We start from the raw sequence: 18,916 nt of genomic DNA, 5'->3' as shown, positions 1-18,916 counted from the left end.
TTTTTGATTTTTATTTCATTTATTGGGGTGACATTGGTTAATCCAATTATATAGGTTTCTGGTGTACAAATCTATCATCTGTATAAATTATATTGTGTATTCACCACCCCAAGTCAGGTCTCCTTCCATCCTATGACATTTTTAAATTGATCATTTCTGGTGAATAAAAAAGTTATTGATTTTTCAATTGAAATATATATCTACCTCAATAGTAATTAGTTGAAACAGTTTTTTACTTTATTCCCTATTAGTTTTATAAGATGAAAAAACCCTCATTCTGCTGAATAAAACAGTATATGAATAAATCATCTACTGTACGAGTGCACTTATATCACATCATAAGTGATGTAATTATAGAGAGAGAAAACAGATCGCTGGTTGCCCGATAGGAGGAAATGGGATGAAGGGGTGGCTGTGGCTATCAACGGTAACACAAGGGATCCTTATGATCAGAACTGCCCTACATCTTACCTGCAGACTATGGTTGTTGGTGGTCACGTGTGACCCACACAGAACACACAAATTACTGTAGGTCAACCCAGTCAACTGACTATACCTATGCTATTTTCTTTGTTGTAAAATTATACTAAAGTTATGCAAATAGTTCCAATGGGGGAAACTGAATGTAGGGCATATGGAATCTCTTTGTATTATTTCTTACAATTGCATGTGAATCTTTTTCTCAGAATAGTAAATCTGTAATCATCTCAAAATACTAAGTTTATTGATTTTTTTTTTTTTTTTTGTATTTTTTCTGAAGTTGGAAACGGGGAGGCAGTCAGACTCCTGCATGTGCCCGACTGGGATCCACCCGGCATGCCCACCAGGGGGCGATGTTCTGCCCATCTGGGGCATCGCTCTGTTGCAACCAGAGCCATTCTAGCGCCTGAGGCAGAGGCCATGGAGCCATCCTCAGTGCCCGGGCCAACTTTGCTCCAATGGAGCCTTGGCTGAGGGAGGGGAAGAGAGAGACAGAGAGGAAGGAGAGGGGGAGAAGGGGAGAGAGGGAGGGGTGGAGAAGCAGATGGGCACTTCTCCTGTGTGCCCTGGCCAGGAATCGAACCCGGGACACCAGACCGATGCTCTACTACTGAGCCATCCAGCCAGGGCTAGTTTTTTGAATTTTTAAGTAAGATCAAAGCCCTGGACACATAGCTCAGCTGGTTAGAGCATCATCCCAAAGCACAAAGATTGCTGGTTCAACCTCTGGTCAAGGTACATACAGGAACAGATCGATGCTCCTCTCTCTCTCCCTCTCTCTTTCTCGAGTCAATAAAAATAAATTTAACAAAATATCGGAATTGAGTTTACAACTCCACTGACTAGCGTGCACAGGCATCGCTCCCAAGTGTCTACTCCTCCTGCTCAGCTGCCTCCTCCTGCTCAGCGTTAGCAGGTCGTGGGTGTCCACACTGCCTGTTTCTTTGTCATACAGAAACATGTACTGCATTTCTAGAATATGCTTCAACAGTGTGACCCCTATGAAGAGAAAGGTAAGAAACTGCCCACACAGCAAATGACATGGCGGAAGAGAATGTGAGAGAAAGAAAAAAGAAAGCCACCAGAGAGAGTTTTGGGAAAAAGAAAACAAGTTTATAAAATGCTACTTGTTTAAAACAAGTATGAAATTCCACAACAAAATGTACAAAGTTAAAAATTCTTATTACAAAAAATTATGTTCCAAACCTAAAACAACTAAAATTGCTTTTAGTATTTAATTTTCATTTCCTTAGCTTAATTTATCTCCTAGACATTATTTTCTTTTTTTAAAAATTTAAAAAGACTATTTATTTTAAAGAGAAGGGGAGAGGAGGGAAAGGAGGGAGAGGGAGGGAGGGAGGGAGAGAGAGAGAGAGAGAGAGAGAGAAGAAAAAGGAGCATGAAGCATCAACTCCCATATGTGCCCTGACCAGACAAGCCCAGGGTTTTGAACCAGACCTCAGCATTCCAGTTCAACCCTTTATCCATTGAACCATCACAGGTCAGGCAAGACCTTCTTTTCTTGATTCATTTAGAGATTGTTGGTTAGCTGGAGGTTGACTAGGTAACCAAATACAATAAATTACAAAGTAAAAATTTAAGTAACTATACCTTTCTTTTCTCCTATAATGCCGTTTTACTTCATCAGATGAAACGCTTTGGGAAATGATCAATTTAGCAATAATAAGAGACCACAGAGTGCCATGTTCCATGGATCTAAGAAGAAAAAAGAAAAAGAATAAAATTAATTTTGAAAGTGTATTTAAGATTTTTTTTTTTTTTTTGGTATTTTTCTGAAGCTGGAAATGAGAGACAGTCAGACAGACTCCCGCATGCGCCCGACCGGGATCCACCTGGCACGCCCACCAGGGGCAATACTCTGTCCACCAGGGGGCGACGCTCTGCCCCTCCGGGGCGTCGCTCTGCCGCGACCAGAGCCACTCCAGTGCCTGGGGCAGAGGCCAAGGAGCCATCCCCAGCACCCAGGCCATCTTTGCTCCAATGGAGCCTTGGCTGCAGGAGGGGAAGAGAGAGACAGAGAGGAAGGAGGGGAGGGGGGTGGAGAAGCAAATGGGCGCTTCTCCTGTGTGCCCTGGCCGGGAATTGAACCCGGGTCCCCCGCACGCCAGGCCAACGCTCTACTGCTGAGCCAACCGGCCAGGGCCAAGATTTTTTTTTGAGAGACAAAGAGAGACAGAAAGGGAGAGAGATGAGAAACATCATCTTACCATAATTGCAGAACCTTAGTTGTTCAGATTTTCTCATATGTGCCTTGACTGGGGGCCTCCAGCTGAGCCAGTGACCCCTTGCTCAAGCCAGAGAACCTGGGTCTTCCGTGTCCAAGTTGACCCTCTATCCACTGTGCCACCACTGATCAGGTGGTATACTTAAGATTTTTAAACCCTGTCTAACTGAACTTCTGTTACAGAAGTAACTAAATCACCTTTTGAGGGAGGTTCACACAGGACTTCTGCGCTCAAACAACTACCATGAGTAGAAGGACTGGGAGTGTAAGCTTCTGACAGCACTTCTAAGCTCTCGTCTTGACACAACCCTCATGTTCCAACAGGGGAGAAGACCTTAGAGACCAGAGTTGAGGGTAGGAGAGGACACCACTGGGACACCTATCCCAGAGGGCACCTAGGCTGGTGGAAGTTGAGGGGCTATGGAGGTTAGTGTCTGTTGATGCAAGTTCTGAAGGGTAGGGGTGGGCAGTGGGGCTGCAGAAGAAGACTTTTGCTCAGCTAGAGCCCAGACACTGAAAATGCCAAATACCAGTAAGTGAGAAACTCTTAAAGCAGTTCAACACAGTAATTTCAACCACTATACATCTAACTGTGATAATCTCTATAACCCATTGTTTTTGTACCTACTTCCTCATCTAGGGCAGAGGATCTGTGGTTCTAATACCAAGATACACCTGTAACAACAAGCAGGACAAACTGAATTCACAGTAGAGGGAGAATGGGTCATAGACTATGATGAAACCACATCTATGGGCTCTGTGCCTTTCATCATCTGTCCTGTGAACACATTTATAAACTTAATAATACAGGCAAAGTCCAAGTATCTCCACAGAAAGATAAATCAAGTATTTAGTACCCACAAAGTATTTATCAATTTACATCAACTCTCTGACTGAAAAATTAGCAGGAAGAGGCATTGCATCTTATAGAAACAGAACCATAAAGTAGTAAAATGGTCATTTAAAAAATGGATTTGATCGGCCTGGCGTGCGGGGGACGCGGTTCGATTCCCGGCCAGGGCACACAGGAGAAGCACCCATTTGCTTCTCCATGCCCCCCCTCCTTCCTCTCTGTCTCTCTCTTCCCCACCCGCAGCCAAGGCTCCATTGGAGCAAAGATGGCCCGGGCGCTAGGGATGGCTCCTTGGCCTCTGCCCCAGGCGCTAGAGTGGCTCTGGTTGCGGCAGAGCGACACCCCGGAGGGGCAGAGCATCGCCCCCTGGTGGGCGTGCCGGGGCGGATCCTGGTCGGGCGCATGCAGGAGTCTGTCTGACTGTCTCTCCCCGTTTCCAGCTTCAGAAAAATATTAGGGGGGGAAAAAAAAAAAAAAAAAAAAAAGGATTTGAGCCTAGCCTGTGGTGGTGCAGTAGATAGAGCACTGACCTGGAACCCTGGTTGGCAAACTGTGGTTTGCGAGCCTCATGTGGCTCTTTGGCCCCTTGAGTGTAGCTCTTCCACAAAATACCATGTGCAGGCGCTACCTTGATAAGGAATGTACCTACCTATATAGTTTAAGTTTAAAAAATTTGGCTCTCAAAAAAAATTTCAATCGTTGTACTGTTGATATTTGGCTCTGGTGACTAATGAGTTTGCCAACTACTGACCTGAAACACCAAGGTCACTAGTTCAAAACCCTGGGTTTGCCTGGTCAAGACACATGTGATGAGCAACCAATGAACAATGAAAAGTAAAGCAACTATGAGTTGCTATTTCTTGTCCCCCCCTTCTCTGTAAAATCAATAAATAAAATCTTTTTAAAAAAGGAATTGAAAGGGGTTTTTACCTGTTAAATAGCAGATGCAAAAGGCCAGAAGTATTACCAAGTCTACATAAGTTATCATACGTAATATTCATTTTATCAAGCATTTCACAAAATCCAGTTAGAAAACTAGGTGGGTTTTCCAATTCTTCACACCACTGCAGTGAATAGAGCAGTTCTGCAGCTATGAAAACAGACAGCATGTGAGCAAGTGCACCCTGTGAACAGACCCTCCCATCACTTCACTGCTCTGCCCCATTCTCTAACACCACTACGTCTGCTAGTCTCAAAATATCTGTGAACTGATTTTCAAATCTGCTTTGAGATTTTCAGGATAATGAAAACTGAGAGCATCTGATACAAAATACCACTCCCCTCCCAATTCTTTCTTGGTTCCTTCTCTGATTAGTTAAGAACGTGACAAGGACCTTAGTTATCAGAGATACCCTACTATTTTGCCACAAGTGGTAAGAAGTTGTACAGGATAAACAAGGGATCCAAGGCCTGGAATTGAGAAGTTCCAGCCAATGTGTGAGGAAATGGGAGACAGCAGAGTACAGTAAACAGGCCTTGATGACACAGTCTGTCTTCAAATGAGCTATACACAAAGATAATCACTTAGGAAACTACAATGACTTATGGGACTTTTGTGGGAGCTAAATGACCATGTATCTTTCACAAAACCTGGCATGTCATAGCTTTTAATATACATTTAGTCAAAATCCAAATCCATGTATGGTTTGGATTGTGAAATCAGAAGACTTGAGCCCTCATTCAAAATCTCAACTTATCCTGGCTCTGGCCGGGTAGTTCAGAGCAGCATCCCACTATGCTGAGGTTGTGGGTTTGATCCCTGGTTAGGGTACACGCAAGAATCAACTAATGATGCATGAATAACAAATCAATGTTTCTCTCTCTCTCAAATCAATGGAAAACTTTTAAAAAAATATTATTAATTTCCAGTTTTGCTTTTAGACAGATTCACTCTGTGAGGAATGTAAGCTGTGGGCTGATCACCTCCACCCCTAACAGCATGTGGAGCTGGCCAATCAATAGTGCTCCACTTCCCCCACAGTAATTGTCACAGCTGAGGACTCGCAGATGATGACACAGGAACTGCGCAAACCCCCTGCTTCTAATGTCATCCTGTACAGGACACACTGCCACCTGCAATTCTACGCCATTTGAACCTCCACTTAACCCCCCTAAAATCACACCTCAATGAAGACAAAGGTATAGTGGTTCAAACATTAGCTAAAATCAGAATCCTTGATGAAACACCAGACTCCCTAAACCGTGTTCTTTATGGTTATGTGACATAGGATCCGCTCATGATGTCGTCATGACAGCTGGAGGAAGGAATACCAAATTCTGCTCTACATCTAACAAGATTATAGCAAGATTTCATTATGTTTCCATCTGATTTGCAACTTAACATTCATCACGTAAGTAGTCTCAAGCTTCTTATCACTAAAATAAAATATTTAATAGGAGCTGAAGATTCTTAAGTCACTAAAGATTTAAATTGCATTATCAAAATTTGTCATTAGATCTGAATGCTCACATATACTTACTTATTTTCTCAAGCTCATTATTTTCTAGGACTATTTCCTTTTTCAGTGCAACTAATATCATTTTGCTCAATAATGCTGAGGTACACAAATGGCTAGGAAGTTTCTTTGTATCTTGTTCCTTAAAATCTGTTTTGAAACACTCATAATTCAAACTCAGTCGTCCTTCTAAAAGAGGTCTATGCAACCACTGTAAAAAGATAAATTATATTATTTATAAAAAAATATATATGTATATCACTAAGTTTTTCATGAAAATTTGCTACAAGTGTACTTAGTAATAGTACAAATATTTAAAGAGCTGGAGATTTTTAAATAAGAACATGTAAGTGATTGCTATTATATGGCATTGTAGAGAATTGTTGCAATGTTGTTATTAAAGAAAGATATTTTATCATTAAAATTAAAAAAAAAATCAGTGAAAAAAAAAGATAAATTATATACAAAATCATTAGGTATTCTATTTACCACCACCTACACTACTAAGACAAGGAACAAAAATAGTTATTAGAACATTTTCAAATTGTCACAAAATAACTTCAAAAATGAGGTTATTATTAGTTTATTAGTACAACCACAGAAGCCTAAAGTTTGGTTTCTGCCACAGAAAATTATCACGTGTTTATTTCTTGGAGACTCCCATGACATCACTAGGTCTTGCTTACCTTGCACCATGGCTGCTGCCAGTGTCAACTGGGGTCTCGCAAACAGCAAACATAACATGTAAGCATTCAGTGGCATAAGGGCAAAGTAAGATACTCATTTCATTTACTTATTCTTCTTCACCAAAGATAAATAAAAATATTTAAGCCTGCACAAAATCCAAACTTCAGAATGAGATATGCATACTCCAGTTTCAAACATACCTGCATAGGGAGAGACTGTCTCATCTTTTCCCATTCACTGCTGTTTGGCATCACACTTCCAATATAAACTCCCAGAAGGGAAGTATCTTCACTCTCTAGAAGCTTATTTAGCAAATCGTCAATGGTAGACAGGAGGCCTTGAAGACTGAAAATAATGAAAAAAAACTTAACTGTTATTGCTATGCTATGACTGAGCTGAACACCCTGGTACACATTACTACCCTATGGCAGATAAGAGCTTACCTGAGCAAAATGACAAAAGTTAGTGACCTTTCTATACCACCACTCCCAACACACACACAGTCAAATTGAGGATTTACTACCATATTTATGATATGAAACAGAGAGCTACTTCCATCTCAGCATAAAGGGAATCTAGTTCAGATCAGATCTTTCTGAAATAGAGATATCTTATTCCACAAAAAGAGCATGGTAACCAGAAAAATAACTGACTCAACTCCCAAAAGCATCTGGATGCATTTGCTTAGTTTTAACTTCTTTATGTGAATTTAGGTACCAGATATGAAATATATTTCTAATTCAAACACCTTAAAACAATGGCTGTCAGACTCCAAAAAATAACCAATACAGAACGATCACAATGTGAGTCGACTGGGAGAAGTTATGGATACAATGCACACAGGTAAGACATGGATGGGCACTGGCATTCCATCACTGACCATGAACCAGGGCTGCAGCAGGATGCTATGACTGACATTCTTCAGTTCAGTGAGTTTAAATGGATGGCTGTTAAAACAAATCCTACTGGAAAATTCCTCTAGGAGTCCTACCAATTTCTTACATAAAAAGTCATTTTTCATAGGCACTCACACTAATTATGGAATCTCCTTTAAGGACAATGATCAAGTACTGTATTAAGAAATGCTGTGCAACTGAGCACAAAAACAGTTATCTTTTACCTGACCAGGTGGTGGCGCAGTGGATAGAGCATCGGACTGGGATGCGGAAGGACTCAGGTTCGAGACCCCGGGGTTGCCAGCTTGAGAACAGGCTCATCTGGCTTGAGCAAAAAGCTCACTAGCATGGACCCAATGTCACTGGCTTGAGCGGGGGGTTTCTCAGTCTGCTGAAGGCCCGTGGTCATGGCACATATGAGAAAGCAATCAATAAACAACTACGGTGTCGCAACGAAAAACTGATGATTGATACTTCTCATTTCTCTCCGTCCCTATCTATCCCTCTATCAGACTCTCTGTCCCTGTAAGAAAATTAAAAAGAAACAAACAAACAAAAATGGTTACCTTTTGATGTCCAAAGATGAAGCCTGAACCTGGTTCTTCAGCCACAGAGCCGACAGGCGCAGGAAGGCACTCTGCTGACCTGTAGGGCTGGCTTGATGGACTAACACATTCACACCGGAAAGCCACGTGTTCTTCACTTTACAGATAAGAAAGTCTAAAATCAAGAGGTAATCAGTGATTTGTAGTCCCACTGAAGCAATAATTATCACCACAAAGTGTCTGAAAGAACTCACTGCAGGTCTCAGATTTTTAAAGTGCCATTTAGGAAAGAAAACAAATTACTATTCAATTGTCAAGATAATTATGTCATAAATACGCAATACAAATTAGATCGTGCCACATAAGGTAAAAATGGTAAGAATTTTAAAGTTAGCTTTTTTCTGCTCTGAACTTCTTTCAAAGACAGTTGTCCTTTTGGAGATGTGAAAATAATATGCCTTTTCAAAATATAGAAGTTAGTATTAAAGGAAGGGTTGGAAAGGAGGGCTCTCTATCAACAGTATTTTTTATATTCTTTTTATTAATAAGCCTAAATTAACTCAGAAGGCAAGAATATAGTTTTTTTTTTTAATTTTTTGACAGAGACAGAGTCAGAGAGAGGAACAGACAAACAGGGAGGGAGCGAGATGAGAAGCATCAATTCTTCACTGTGGCTCCTTAGTTGTTCATTGACTACTTTCTTATATGTGCCTTGACCGGGGGTCGGGGGGTACAGCAGAGCGAGTGACTCCTTGCTCAAGCTAGAGACCTTGGGCTCAAGCCAGTAACCTTGAGCTAAAGTCAGCAACCTTGGGCTTCAAGTCAGCAACCTTTAGGCTCAAGTTAGCGACCATGGGGTCACGTCTATGATCCCTTGCTCATACTAGTGAACCCGCGCTCAAGCTGGTGAGTCCATGCTCAAGCTGGATGAGCCCACATTCAAGCTGGTGACTTTGGGGTTTTAAACCTGGGTCCTCCATGTCTCAGTCCAACGCTATATTTACTGCACCACCATCTGGTCAGGCAAGAATATAGTTCTTAAAAAGGCAATCTACATTTCATTTTGATATGTATACACCGAGACTGAATATTTTTAATTATTAAGAGGAATATTAATGTATGTGGAAACTGAGACATGAAATTGTTAAGCAAATTTCTAGAGCTCCTGAGTAAAGGGGCTAAGACTCTAATTTGTCTACCATGACCCCTTCCAGAACTATTTTCTTCTATCAAGTAAAAACTTTAGACATCACATCTACATACATCTTTAACTTGGTTTCTAGAGCTGAAAATGTCTAAGATTTGTAGTCCTTTACTCAAAATAGTTTCAATTTTCAAACACACATTATGATTCAATTACTTAAGTCTGAGCACTTACACTATGAGGGTCAAAGCTAGATTACCAGCAAAACATTTGAGCAGTAGGCCATTACCTGGCAAATGTGTTCTTTCTTTGCTCTGAGCATATAACTGAAAGAGAGTTAATAATAAGTCTTCAGATGATAGCATCGGCAAGCATCCTTTTGCTGAGCTGAAATAGTTATAGGCTACATCACAGATAAAGGACACTGAAGAGTCATTATTTTCAGTTTCTGACACTTTCTTTGCTTTGGATAAAGTTTCATGAAGTTTAACAATAATTCTTTCAACATATAATTCTCCAATCAAGTAATCTAGAGAAAAAGATTACAATCAGACAAAACAAACAAAAAATATTAAGTTCGAATATCTTACTTTGGGTTAACTACCACTTGAGTCTTTCTTTTTTAAAAAAGGTACTTATGTATTAAACATAAGATCATATCAACAAATCAACCTTTTTCTCACACATAAAAGCCCCCAAGTAAAATTAGCAGCATTAAATTCAAAAATCAATGCTCTACAAAATTAGGGCAAAGAGCTTAGCTAAATTCAAAACTTTAGAACAGTGGTAGTCAACCTGGTCCCTACCACCCACTAGTGGGCGATCCAGCTTCCATGGTGGGTGGTAGCGGGGCAACCAAAGTATAAGTAAAAAGATAGATTTAACTATAATAAGTTGTTTTATAAAGACTTATTCTGCCAAACTTAGCGAAAATTCTACATAAAGTACTTGGTAAGTAATTATTATATGTTTTAACTTGCTGTAACTCTGCTTTATAAATTTTATAAAGTAAAGTTACTTCCCTACTTTATAAATCACCATTACTGTGGAACCGGTAGGCAGTTAGAAAATTTTACTACTAACAGATACAAAAGTGGGCGGTAGGTATAAAAAGGTTGACTACCCCTGCTTTAGAATAAAAAACTAAAAGTATTAAATGTCATCCAAGTCATGCTACAGAAATTAATCAACACTTATGGAACTTACAAAATTAAGATATTTTAATAAATTACCTATGTCATTATTCTCAACCAATAATATGAAAAATTAGCAACTTTAAATCTCCCCCCTCCAAAAGTGATGCAATTATTCCCTACTGAAAAACAAAAGCCATATTTCTGCCTACCATTTTTAACATGTTGGGATAATACCAAGCTTAAAAGAGTCCATCTTTCTGAGAGGTAAGGGTCAGAAGTTACTGTAGATTCCAATTCCTTATTGCAAAGATGATCTGCCAAGGTTACCAATTTCTCTCCAAGGGTATCTCCTTTCAGCCAAGAAATTACTAAAGCATGTTTATCTGAACTAGAACATGCCTAAAATTATACAATTAAAGCAACAATTAGAAGCAAGATCAAAAAGTATATCTGCCTTAAAAAAAAAGTGTATCTGCCTCAAGTATTCCTTGTACCCCATACCTCCCTTCACCAGGTGCCCAGCACTCTTCCCAGGGCTTCTGCTCAAGGCCAGTCTCTCCCTGCCCCCACTAAGCCTTGCTCATCAATCTCCCCAACCATGAATACCCTCATTTTCTCCCACCTGCTTTATGAACTCTTCCCCCATCCTCTCCAACTCATAACCACCACTAATTTTCTCTGACTTTCTAAAGCACTTTGCCCTCTCTCCCCACTTCCCTCTGGGACTTGCTGTCCTGTTATCTGTATCCATGTGTTATATATATATATATATATAATTTGGCTAAGGCCTGACCTGTGGTGGTGCAGTGGATAAAGCATCGACCTGGAATGCTAGGGCCACTGGTCCAAGACCCCAGGCTTGCCTGGTCAAGGCACATACAGGAAGCAAGGTGATGCTTCCCGCCTACCCCCAACCCCCATCCTTTCTCTTTCTCCCTCTCCTTTCTCTAAAATAAATGAAATATTGAATTTAAAAAATTGGCTAATCCCTTCACTTTCTCTGATTGAGGACAGACTTTTAAAAGTGCTCTATAATATACTCAACTTTTGTTCATTAATTTTGTTAAAATTAAAGAACTACTATATAACAATGGTAAGTTACTTCAATATGAATGGGACTTATCTCCACACATTCTTTTATTTTTATTTTTATTGAGAGGCAGGGAGGCAAAGAAAAAGACTCCTATATGCACACCAACTGGGATCCACCCAGCAAGCCCCACCTGGAGCTGATGCTCTGCACATCTGCGGCCGCTGTTCCATTGTTCAGCAATGGAGCTTAGCTAGTTCACCTAAGGTGAGGCCACGAAGCCATCCTCAGCATCTGGGGCCAACTTGCTCAAACCATTTGAGCCATTGCAGTGGGAGAGGATGAGAGAGAGAGAGAAGTGACAGGGGGAAGGGTGGAGAAGCAGATGGGTACTTCTCCTGGGTGCCCCAACCAGGAATCAAACCTGGGACTACTATACACCGGCTGATGTTCTACCTCTGAGCCAACTGACCAGGGCCCACAAATTCTTTGAAATAATTATTAGCGCCAGATAGTTGACAGCAACTGGTTTATTCTCACAGGGTGGGAAGCCAGGAAAAAACTGAATCCACCCTCAAAGGCATGCTGATCCATGTTCCCAAAACTTCTTTCGCTTTAAGGGTTGAGAAGAAAATTTGCAACTTGATTCATTTCAAAGCAATCTAGGGGAAAAAATCCAAATGTAGATTGGGTAGTACCCAAAAAACTGACTATCCTTTTACTTAAAAAATTGTAACCAGAGTTTTTATTTTAGCCCAAGGCTGACCAATATTCTGGCTTTAGGAACTTAGACAAATTCCTTACTAAACCTGGGCCTATTTCCTAATTTGAAAAATAAAGAATAAAGGAGAAAATTTCTAAGGTCCTTTTCTGGATACAAAATTCAAGTTTGTTTTTAAAGATGATGTTAAGACTCTGCTAATAAGTATGAGGTTGCAAAAACACAAAAAAAATAAAACTAGAGTTTAGATGGCTATAAAATTGGTTTTCCTAAAATAGTTTACCAAATAAAACCAATCTATTTTTCAATAGAATCCTACAGAATCCAGAAAATAATTTTCTGACTAAAATGTATTTCAGGTCAGCAACACATGAAGTCCAATTTCTCAATGTTTTAACATTTAATCTACAAAAGGAATCAGACCAGGTCAAGGAGATGAGAAGCTGGTTATTCATGGACATGTAGGAGGCAAACACTGTCCAGAAGGACAGTCTTCCCAACACCAGTAATGACAAGGGCAGGTACATTGCTAAGCTGGAAATGGATGCATTGTTCTCTTATCCAATTTCTAACCCCTGTACTCTGGTCCCTGACTTATCAAGAGCTTCCTCTTAGTTTGGCTTTCCATGTAGCCCACCTACAGGCACAGAAGGTACTAGATAAGCTAATGCAAAAGATCTGCCTAATAAGTTATTTCCCACAGAACAATGGAGAGTTACTGTTTGATGGATAAGAGTTTCAGTTTTATAAGATGAGAAAGCTCTGGAAACTGGCTGCACAAAGATGGTAGTACAGGGAACGCAACTGAACTGCACACTCAGAAACGATGGTCAAAATGGTAAATTTTGTTATATTTTGTACCATAATTATAAATATAGGGATAAAACTCACAAATTAAAGAGTTTTCTGTGTAAAACTTAAAAATTTTTAGGTAGCAAGTCACATTTCTATGGTTGGAAAGGTGTTAGTTATATTATTTATACCTTTAATACGAAAGAATACTTGAGCTATGTTTTTAACTTTACAAATTGTTAATGTTCCTTGATTTCATTACTCTTATCACTAATTTTCTTACTGAGTCAAGTGGCCATCAAAGCTAGGAGACTCTGATTTGCCTACACAGTATTCCAGAGTTGGGCCAACAATTTCCTGATGTGGTTTTTTTTTATATTTTATTTATTCATTGAGAGAGAGAGAGAGAGAGAGAGAGAGAGAGAGAGAGAAGAGGAAGGAGCAGGACGCATCAACTCCCATAAGTGCCTTGACTGGGTAAGCCCAGGGTTTTGAACTGGCGACCTCAGCATTCCAGGTCAACACTTTACCCATTGCGCCACCACAGGTCAGGCCTCCTGATGTGTTCTAGCCAAAGCTAGAACCACTCAATCCATTTCTATAAAAAAAAAAGTAACTAAAACAAGAGTAGAAACCTGTAGCCTTCATTTAAAAACTAAAATGTCACCTCTCCCTTTGTTACTTGCTGGCAAAGAAACACTGGGTTTCCCAGAGCCTGTCCACTTCTCCCCGATACTCCTGCCCAGGAAAATACTACAAAAAGGCAGGCACCAAATGTCTTCCCAAATTATGGGAAGTTATACTAATGAGGATGTACCCTAACACAGATGCCTGACCACATGCCAGTGTGTTACCATCACTGTGGTTTTCATTTTTCTGTACCCATAAATATAAAAAGAAAAATAAAAAAAGCCCCAAGATACCTTTTCAATGATCTGAAGAACCAAATTCCATTTCAGATCCACCTGGAAGAGGAGAAAGAGTCAGAAACAAAACTGGACAGAATAGTAAACACTTTCAAGTAAATGAAGTAACTGTGTAACCACTGCAAAAATAAAACTTTTTCAGCTAGTCCAACTTAGAGCATGACTAAATGCAATCACCCTTTCATTACCAAGCTTTCCTCATGCTCAAGTATTTACTGACCACCTACATGGAAGACTCACACACTTCCCAAACCACAATCAATATACTGCTTGTCTTTAAAGTGACATTCACAGTCAAACGTCACTCCCACAGGACTCACTCTACTTATCTGCAATCAGTGTACCAGTAAAATCCATTACAATCTGAAAAGATATATAAAGGTAATACCTCAGTTAGATCATCCAAAATATCTTTTCTTTCTTTATTATTAGCACAGCAATGGAGGGCACTGTACAAAATGTCTACCAAGAAACCAGCTTCCTTCCATTGGTCTTCATTTAGCCAACCGACTAGTTTCTGATATAAAAACTGCACTGCGGAATTTTTTTGCACAAGTTTGGCTATTGTGAGAGGTTTGGATTTGACGATACTCTGCTTTTCAGGGCCTAGCAGCATCTTAAATACACGGGTTGAAGAGAAGGAATTGAGTAGAGTGGAAAGAAACCTTAGATGTTGCTCCGACTTTTGTTCATTGACATAGTTAATACTCATTTCTGCTAGTTTGCAGACTAAGTCTTCCAGAGGTTTCTTCCGCAGTGGGGATATATGGGCTGAGCAGTTATGGGAGAGAGGAGGTTTGGCCACTAATTCACAGCCCTCACTGGTCTCTCCTTCTGAGGAGACACATTTTCCATTCTCTTCATTACTTTCAGGCATCTCGTCAGCAAATCTAACCTTACCAACTTTTTTTTTATTTGACTTTAATGAGCTCTCAGGCTTTTGAAGGACCTGTAATAGGTTAGATACGCCCACAACACACTGAACATCAGCTTCTGGCTCATTGATTTTCTTGAAACAGATCTCTGATAGTCTTTCCCAGAAATTTAGTAGCACTTTCTCCAAGTTGTGAGCCATTTTATCATCTTTTTCCACATCTGCTTTGACTTCCCAAGAACTTAACGTTTCTGCTAAGTAGTCAAATAGTTGCCCATCTTGCAATCTTGGGTCTTTGAGAACTGCGTCAATCACAGGAATCAACTGAAAGAGAAGGTGAAATAGAAGGATAGTTTTCAGGGGAAGTAAAGTTTTAACAAGGTATTTGTAAAACTACATTAATTTCCACATTTAATAAAAAACATGGATTTCCCCTCCAGAACTCTGTAGAGTGAACTTGAAAATCATTTCATATCATATACAGAGCTTAGTGATTTCACTGTACTATCCCTGAATTACATTGTTTTTCTGATATAATTGACCAAGATTATTGGTCATTAACAAATAACACAGTTTTCTCTGTATCTTCTGAAATTATTCAGTTTTTTGCTATTTTTCTAAGTCAATATGAAAGAAACAGAGGACCCATAGAATTCAGAACCCTTTTACTTAAAAGTACAAAGGTAAGAAAAGTTAACTATCTGACACACCAGGTAGGATCTGGGCTTATATTTCATTAATTTCCTAACACAGAAGCCATATTACAGAACCTACTCTCATCACTAGACCTAAAGGCCATGTACAACTCTTCACAAAGGATATATGTACTTGAATATTTTAATAGTAGTAAGATATTTGCTGAATTATTTTAAGATTTTATTTATTGATTTTACACAGAAAGGAGAGGGATAGCAAGAAGCACCAGCTTATAGCTGCTTCACTTTAGTTGTTCGTTGTGTCTTACATGTACATTGACCGGGTAAAACCCAGGGTCTCAAACAGGCAACCTCAGTGTTCCAGGTCAACGCTCTATCCACTGAGCCACCACAGGCCAGGTGATCACTGCATTAAACTAAATACAAAGATCACAAATAGCATCTTTTCTAAAATCTGTTCTGCATTTCAACTCTCTAAAGCAGTCAGGGTTTCTCCATCCAGAAACCAGTCCTCAGGAATGATGATATTATACCACTATACTAGCAACTGTGAAATCTTTATGAAGAGGCTAATAAAAATGGGACTGGGACACAATGAGCTTGATTCTTTTTTTTTTTTTTGTATTTTTCTGAAGTTGGAAACGGGAAGGCAGTCAGACAGACTCCCGCATGCGCCTGACCAGGATCCACCTGGCACACCCACCAGGGGGAGATGCTCTGCCCATCTGGGGCATCACTCTGTTGCAACCAGAGCCATTCTAGCGCCTGAGGCAGAGGCCACAGAGCCATCCTTAGCGCCTGGGCCAACTTTGCTCCAATGGAGCCTTGGCTGCGGGAGGGGAAGAGAAAGACAGAGAGGGGGAGGGGTGGAGAAGCAGATGGGCGCTTCTCCTGTGTGCCCTGGCTGGGAATCGAACCCGGGACTCCTGAATGCCAGGCTGATGCTCTGCCACTGAGCCAACCAGCCAGGGCCGAGCTTGATTCTTTACTGTCAGTGTGGAAAAGCACTGATGACTTTGACACCATAAATACCTGATCATTGATGAGCATCTCTTCAATCTCTTCCTCACCTAAGTTTTGTTGCATTATAAAACGTAGGCATTCAAAAAAAGCAGATACCACTGCTGAGCACTCGGAGAAACTGGTTTTGACTCTCTCTGTTGACAGTCTAAGAAATAATAAATAACTATGGCTTACTCTTTCATCAAAAAGAATATAAGCAACTCAGATAATAAAACAGTCATAGAAAAGGTGTCATGCCAAAGTAAGAGGATTTTTAAAAATAAAATTCTTAAACTAAAAGTAAGAACAAACAACAAAAATACAGCCTGACTAGAATGTTAACCTGAAGAACTGTGGGAAAAAAACCTATTTTCAAAAATGTGTCAAAAAATTTTTAACATTTATTTTCTATTCATGAACCAATGCAACTATAAATTTCAAAGACAGGACTTAATAACCAAATAAAAAAATTTTAAATCATTAATAAAACTAGGTATCTTATTTATTAAGTTCAACAAATACACTAAAATAATTTTTTAGGTGTGACTTTAAACTTATATAAGTTTTAGACACTTCATTGGTTCATTTCTGCATTTGTATTTATTAACATACAAATAAAATGGCTCCTTTTTAAAAATGGCCTATTGTCACCTACAGGTCTTTCCATACTTATCCCTTTTTCTTCTGTATACTACCACTGCCGCCTTCAAAGTATCCAAGAGAAATATTCCAATTTAATTCTCTAAAAACCTGAAAAGTGTTTAATGAACAGCAAAATAATCTGGGGGAAATTTAAGACAGACAGACAATAATGTATATATCACTCTACCCATCAAGAAAACAAGAAAAATCTCTTTTGCTTTAAAGATCAAGAATTTAAATTCCTTACCCTGCAACTAGAGAGGTGAGGAAATTTTTGAAGAAGTCCAACTTTGGATCTGTGATGGACTGAGGGAGCTTGCTGATAAATGGCAGAAGATAAGGATATATGACAGTAGCCAGACCTCGACCACCTTCACGAACCACAGCTGACAGCTTGGGAAACACACTTTTTTTTGCATTTACATGAAGCCAACAGTCCTAACCAAAGAAAATATTATAATAGACCATAAACATACTTTTCCTAATCAAGAAAAAACAGACTGGTCTCAAAAATAAAAACCAAGTATTCTACCTACAGAGGCTAACACCTCTCACTGACAATAAAACTAAAACTCTGAAGTCATAGAAATTTTTTACATCTAGTAATCATGTATCCCACATAATTCCAGGATAATATTCATCAGAAATAATTATTTAACTTAAAATATCACTATAAAAGTTGCCTTCTTTTAGGGACAGTAGTATTTACTCTTAAGTATAGGATTCAGATATGCTGACGTAAATAGTCCACATAAGAATAAATACTACTGGCTGAACTTAAAAGAAAAACTCTTTGTCATTTTAGAGTCAGTTTAAGATTTATACCAAGATTTGGATTCAATATTTTATTTCCAAAGAAGCATTTTTCCAGTAAGTTTTACATACTGCTCATAAAAATTAGGGGATATTTCAAAATGAATATGAAGCAATATAAAAAGAAAGTATTTATTTTTATTTTTGTGACAGACTCAGAGAAAGAGACAGAGAGAGGAACAGACAGGGACAGATAGGGAGAGAAAGGAGAAGCATCAATTCTTCTTTGTTGAGGCTCCCTTAGTTGTTCATTGATTACTTTCTCATATGTGCCTTGACTGGGAGGCCACAGCACAGCGAGTGACCCCTTGCTCAAGCCAGTGACCTTGGGCTTCAAGCTAGCTACCTCTGCCCACACTCAAGCTGTATGAGCCCACACTCAAACCAGCAACCTTGGGGTTTCGAACCTGAGTCCTCTGCATCCTGGTCCGATGCTCCATCCACTGCGCCACCTCCTGGTCAGGCTGATTTTTTTTTTGTATTTTTCCGAAGTTGGAAATGGGGAGGCAGTCAGACAGACTCCCGCATGCGCCTGACCGAGATCCACCCAGTATGCCTACCAAGGGGCGTTGCTCTGTCGCAACCACAGCCATTCTAGCATCTGAGGCAGAGGCCACAGAGCCATCCTCAGAACCCGGGCCAACTTTGCTCCAATGGAGCCTTGGCTGCGGGAGGGGAAGAGAGAGACAGAGAGGAAGGCGAGGGAGAGGGGTGGAGAAGCAGATGGGCGCTTCGCCTGTGTGTTTTGGCCGGGAATCGAACCCGGGACTCCTGCATGCCAGGCCGACGCTTTACCACTGAGCCAACCGGCCAGGGCCTGATTTTTTTTTTTTTTTTTTTTTGTATTTTTCTGAAGCTGGAAACGGGGAGAGACAGTCAGACAGACTCCCGCATGCGCCCGACCGGGATCCACCCGGCACGCCCACCAGGGGCGACGCTCTGCCCACCAGGGGGCGATGCTCTGCCCCTCCGGGGTGTCGCTCTGCCGCAACCAGAGCCACTCTAGCGCCTGGGGCAG

At 40.2% G+C, this 18,916-nt stretch overlaps 1 protein-coding gene across 2 annotated transcripts in view; it reads right to left on the bottom strand.

Annotated features, from left to right (window-relative positions):
- LTN1 (listerin E3 ubiquitin protein ligase 1) overlaps positions 1 to 18,916 on the bottom strand; it is a 57,272-nt gene that overhangs the window by 24,212 nt on the left and 14,144 nt on the right. For both annotated transcript variants that reach the window (XM_066259585.1, XM_066259584.1), the window contains exons 8-18: positions 17,333 to 17,523; positions 16,474 to 16,609; positions 14,300 to 15,109; positions 13,909 to 13,950; positions 10,652 to 10,841; positions 9,596 to 9,835; positions 8,184 to 8,337; positions 6,922 to 7,066; positions 6,059 to 6,245; positions 4,509 to 4,668; positions 2,092 to 2,196 (exon numbers count right to left, since the gene is read on the bottom strand). In XM_066259585.1, coding sequence (XP_066115682.1) covers positions 2,092 to 2,196; positions 4,509 to 4,668; positions 6,059 to 6,245; positions 6,922 to 7,066; positions 8,184 to 8,337; positions 9,596 to 9,835; positions 10,652 to 10,841; positions 13,909 to 13,950; positions 14,300 to 15,109; positions 16,474 to 16,609; positions 17,333 to 17,523 — 2,360 coding nt within the window. The remainder of the gene's footprint in view (positions 1 to 2,091; positions 2,197 to 4,508; positions 4,669 to 6,058; positions 6,246 to 6,921; positions 7,067 to 8,183; positions 8,338 to 9,595; positions 9,836 to 10,651; positions 10,842 to 13,908; positions 13,951 to 14,299; positions 15,110 to 16,473; positions 16,610 to 17,332; positions 17,524 to 18,916) is intronic.

Source organism: Saccopteryx bilineata, chromosome 2, assembly GCF_036850765.1.
Source record: "Saccopteryx bilineata isolate mSacBil1 chromosome 2, mSacBil1_pri_phased_curated, whole genome shotgun sequence".
NCBI lineage: Eukaryota > Metazoa > Chordata > Mammalia > Chiroptera > Emballonuridae > Saccopteryx > Saccopteryx bilineata.
The sequence above is the reverse complement of the archived record's forward strand: the minus strand, read 5'-3'. Positions and strand labels throughout refer to the sequence as shown.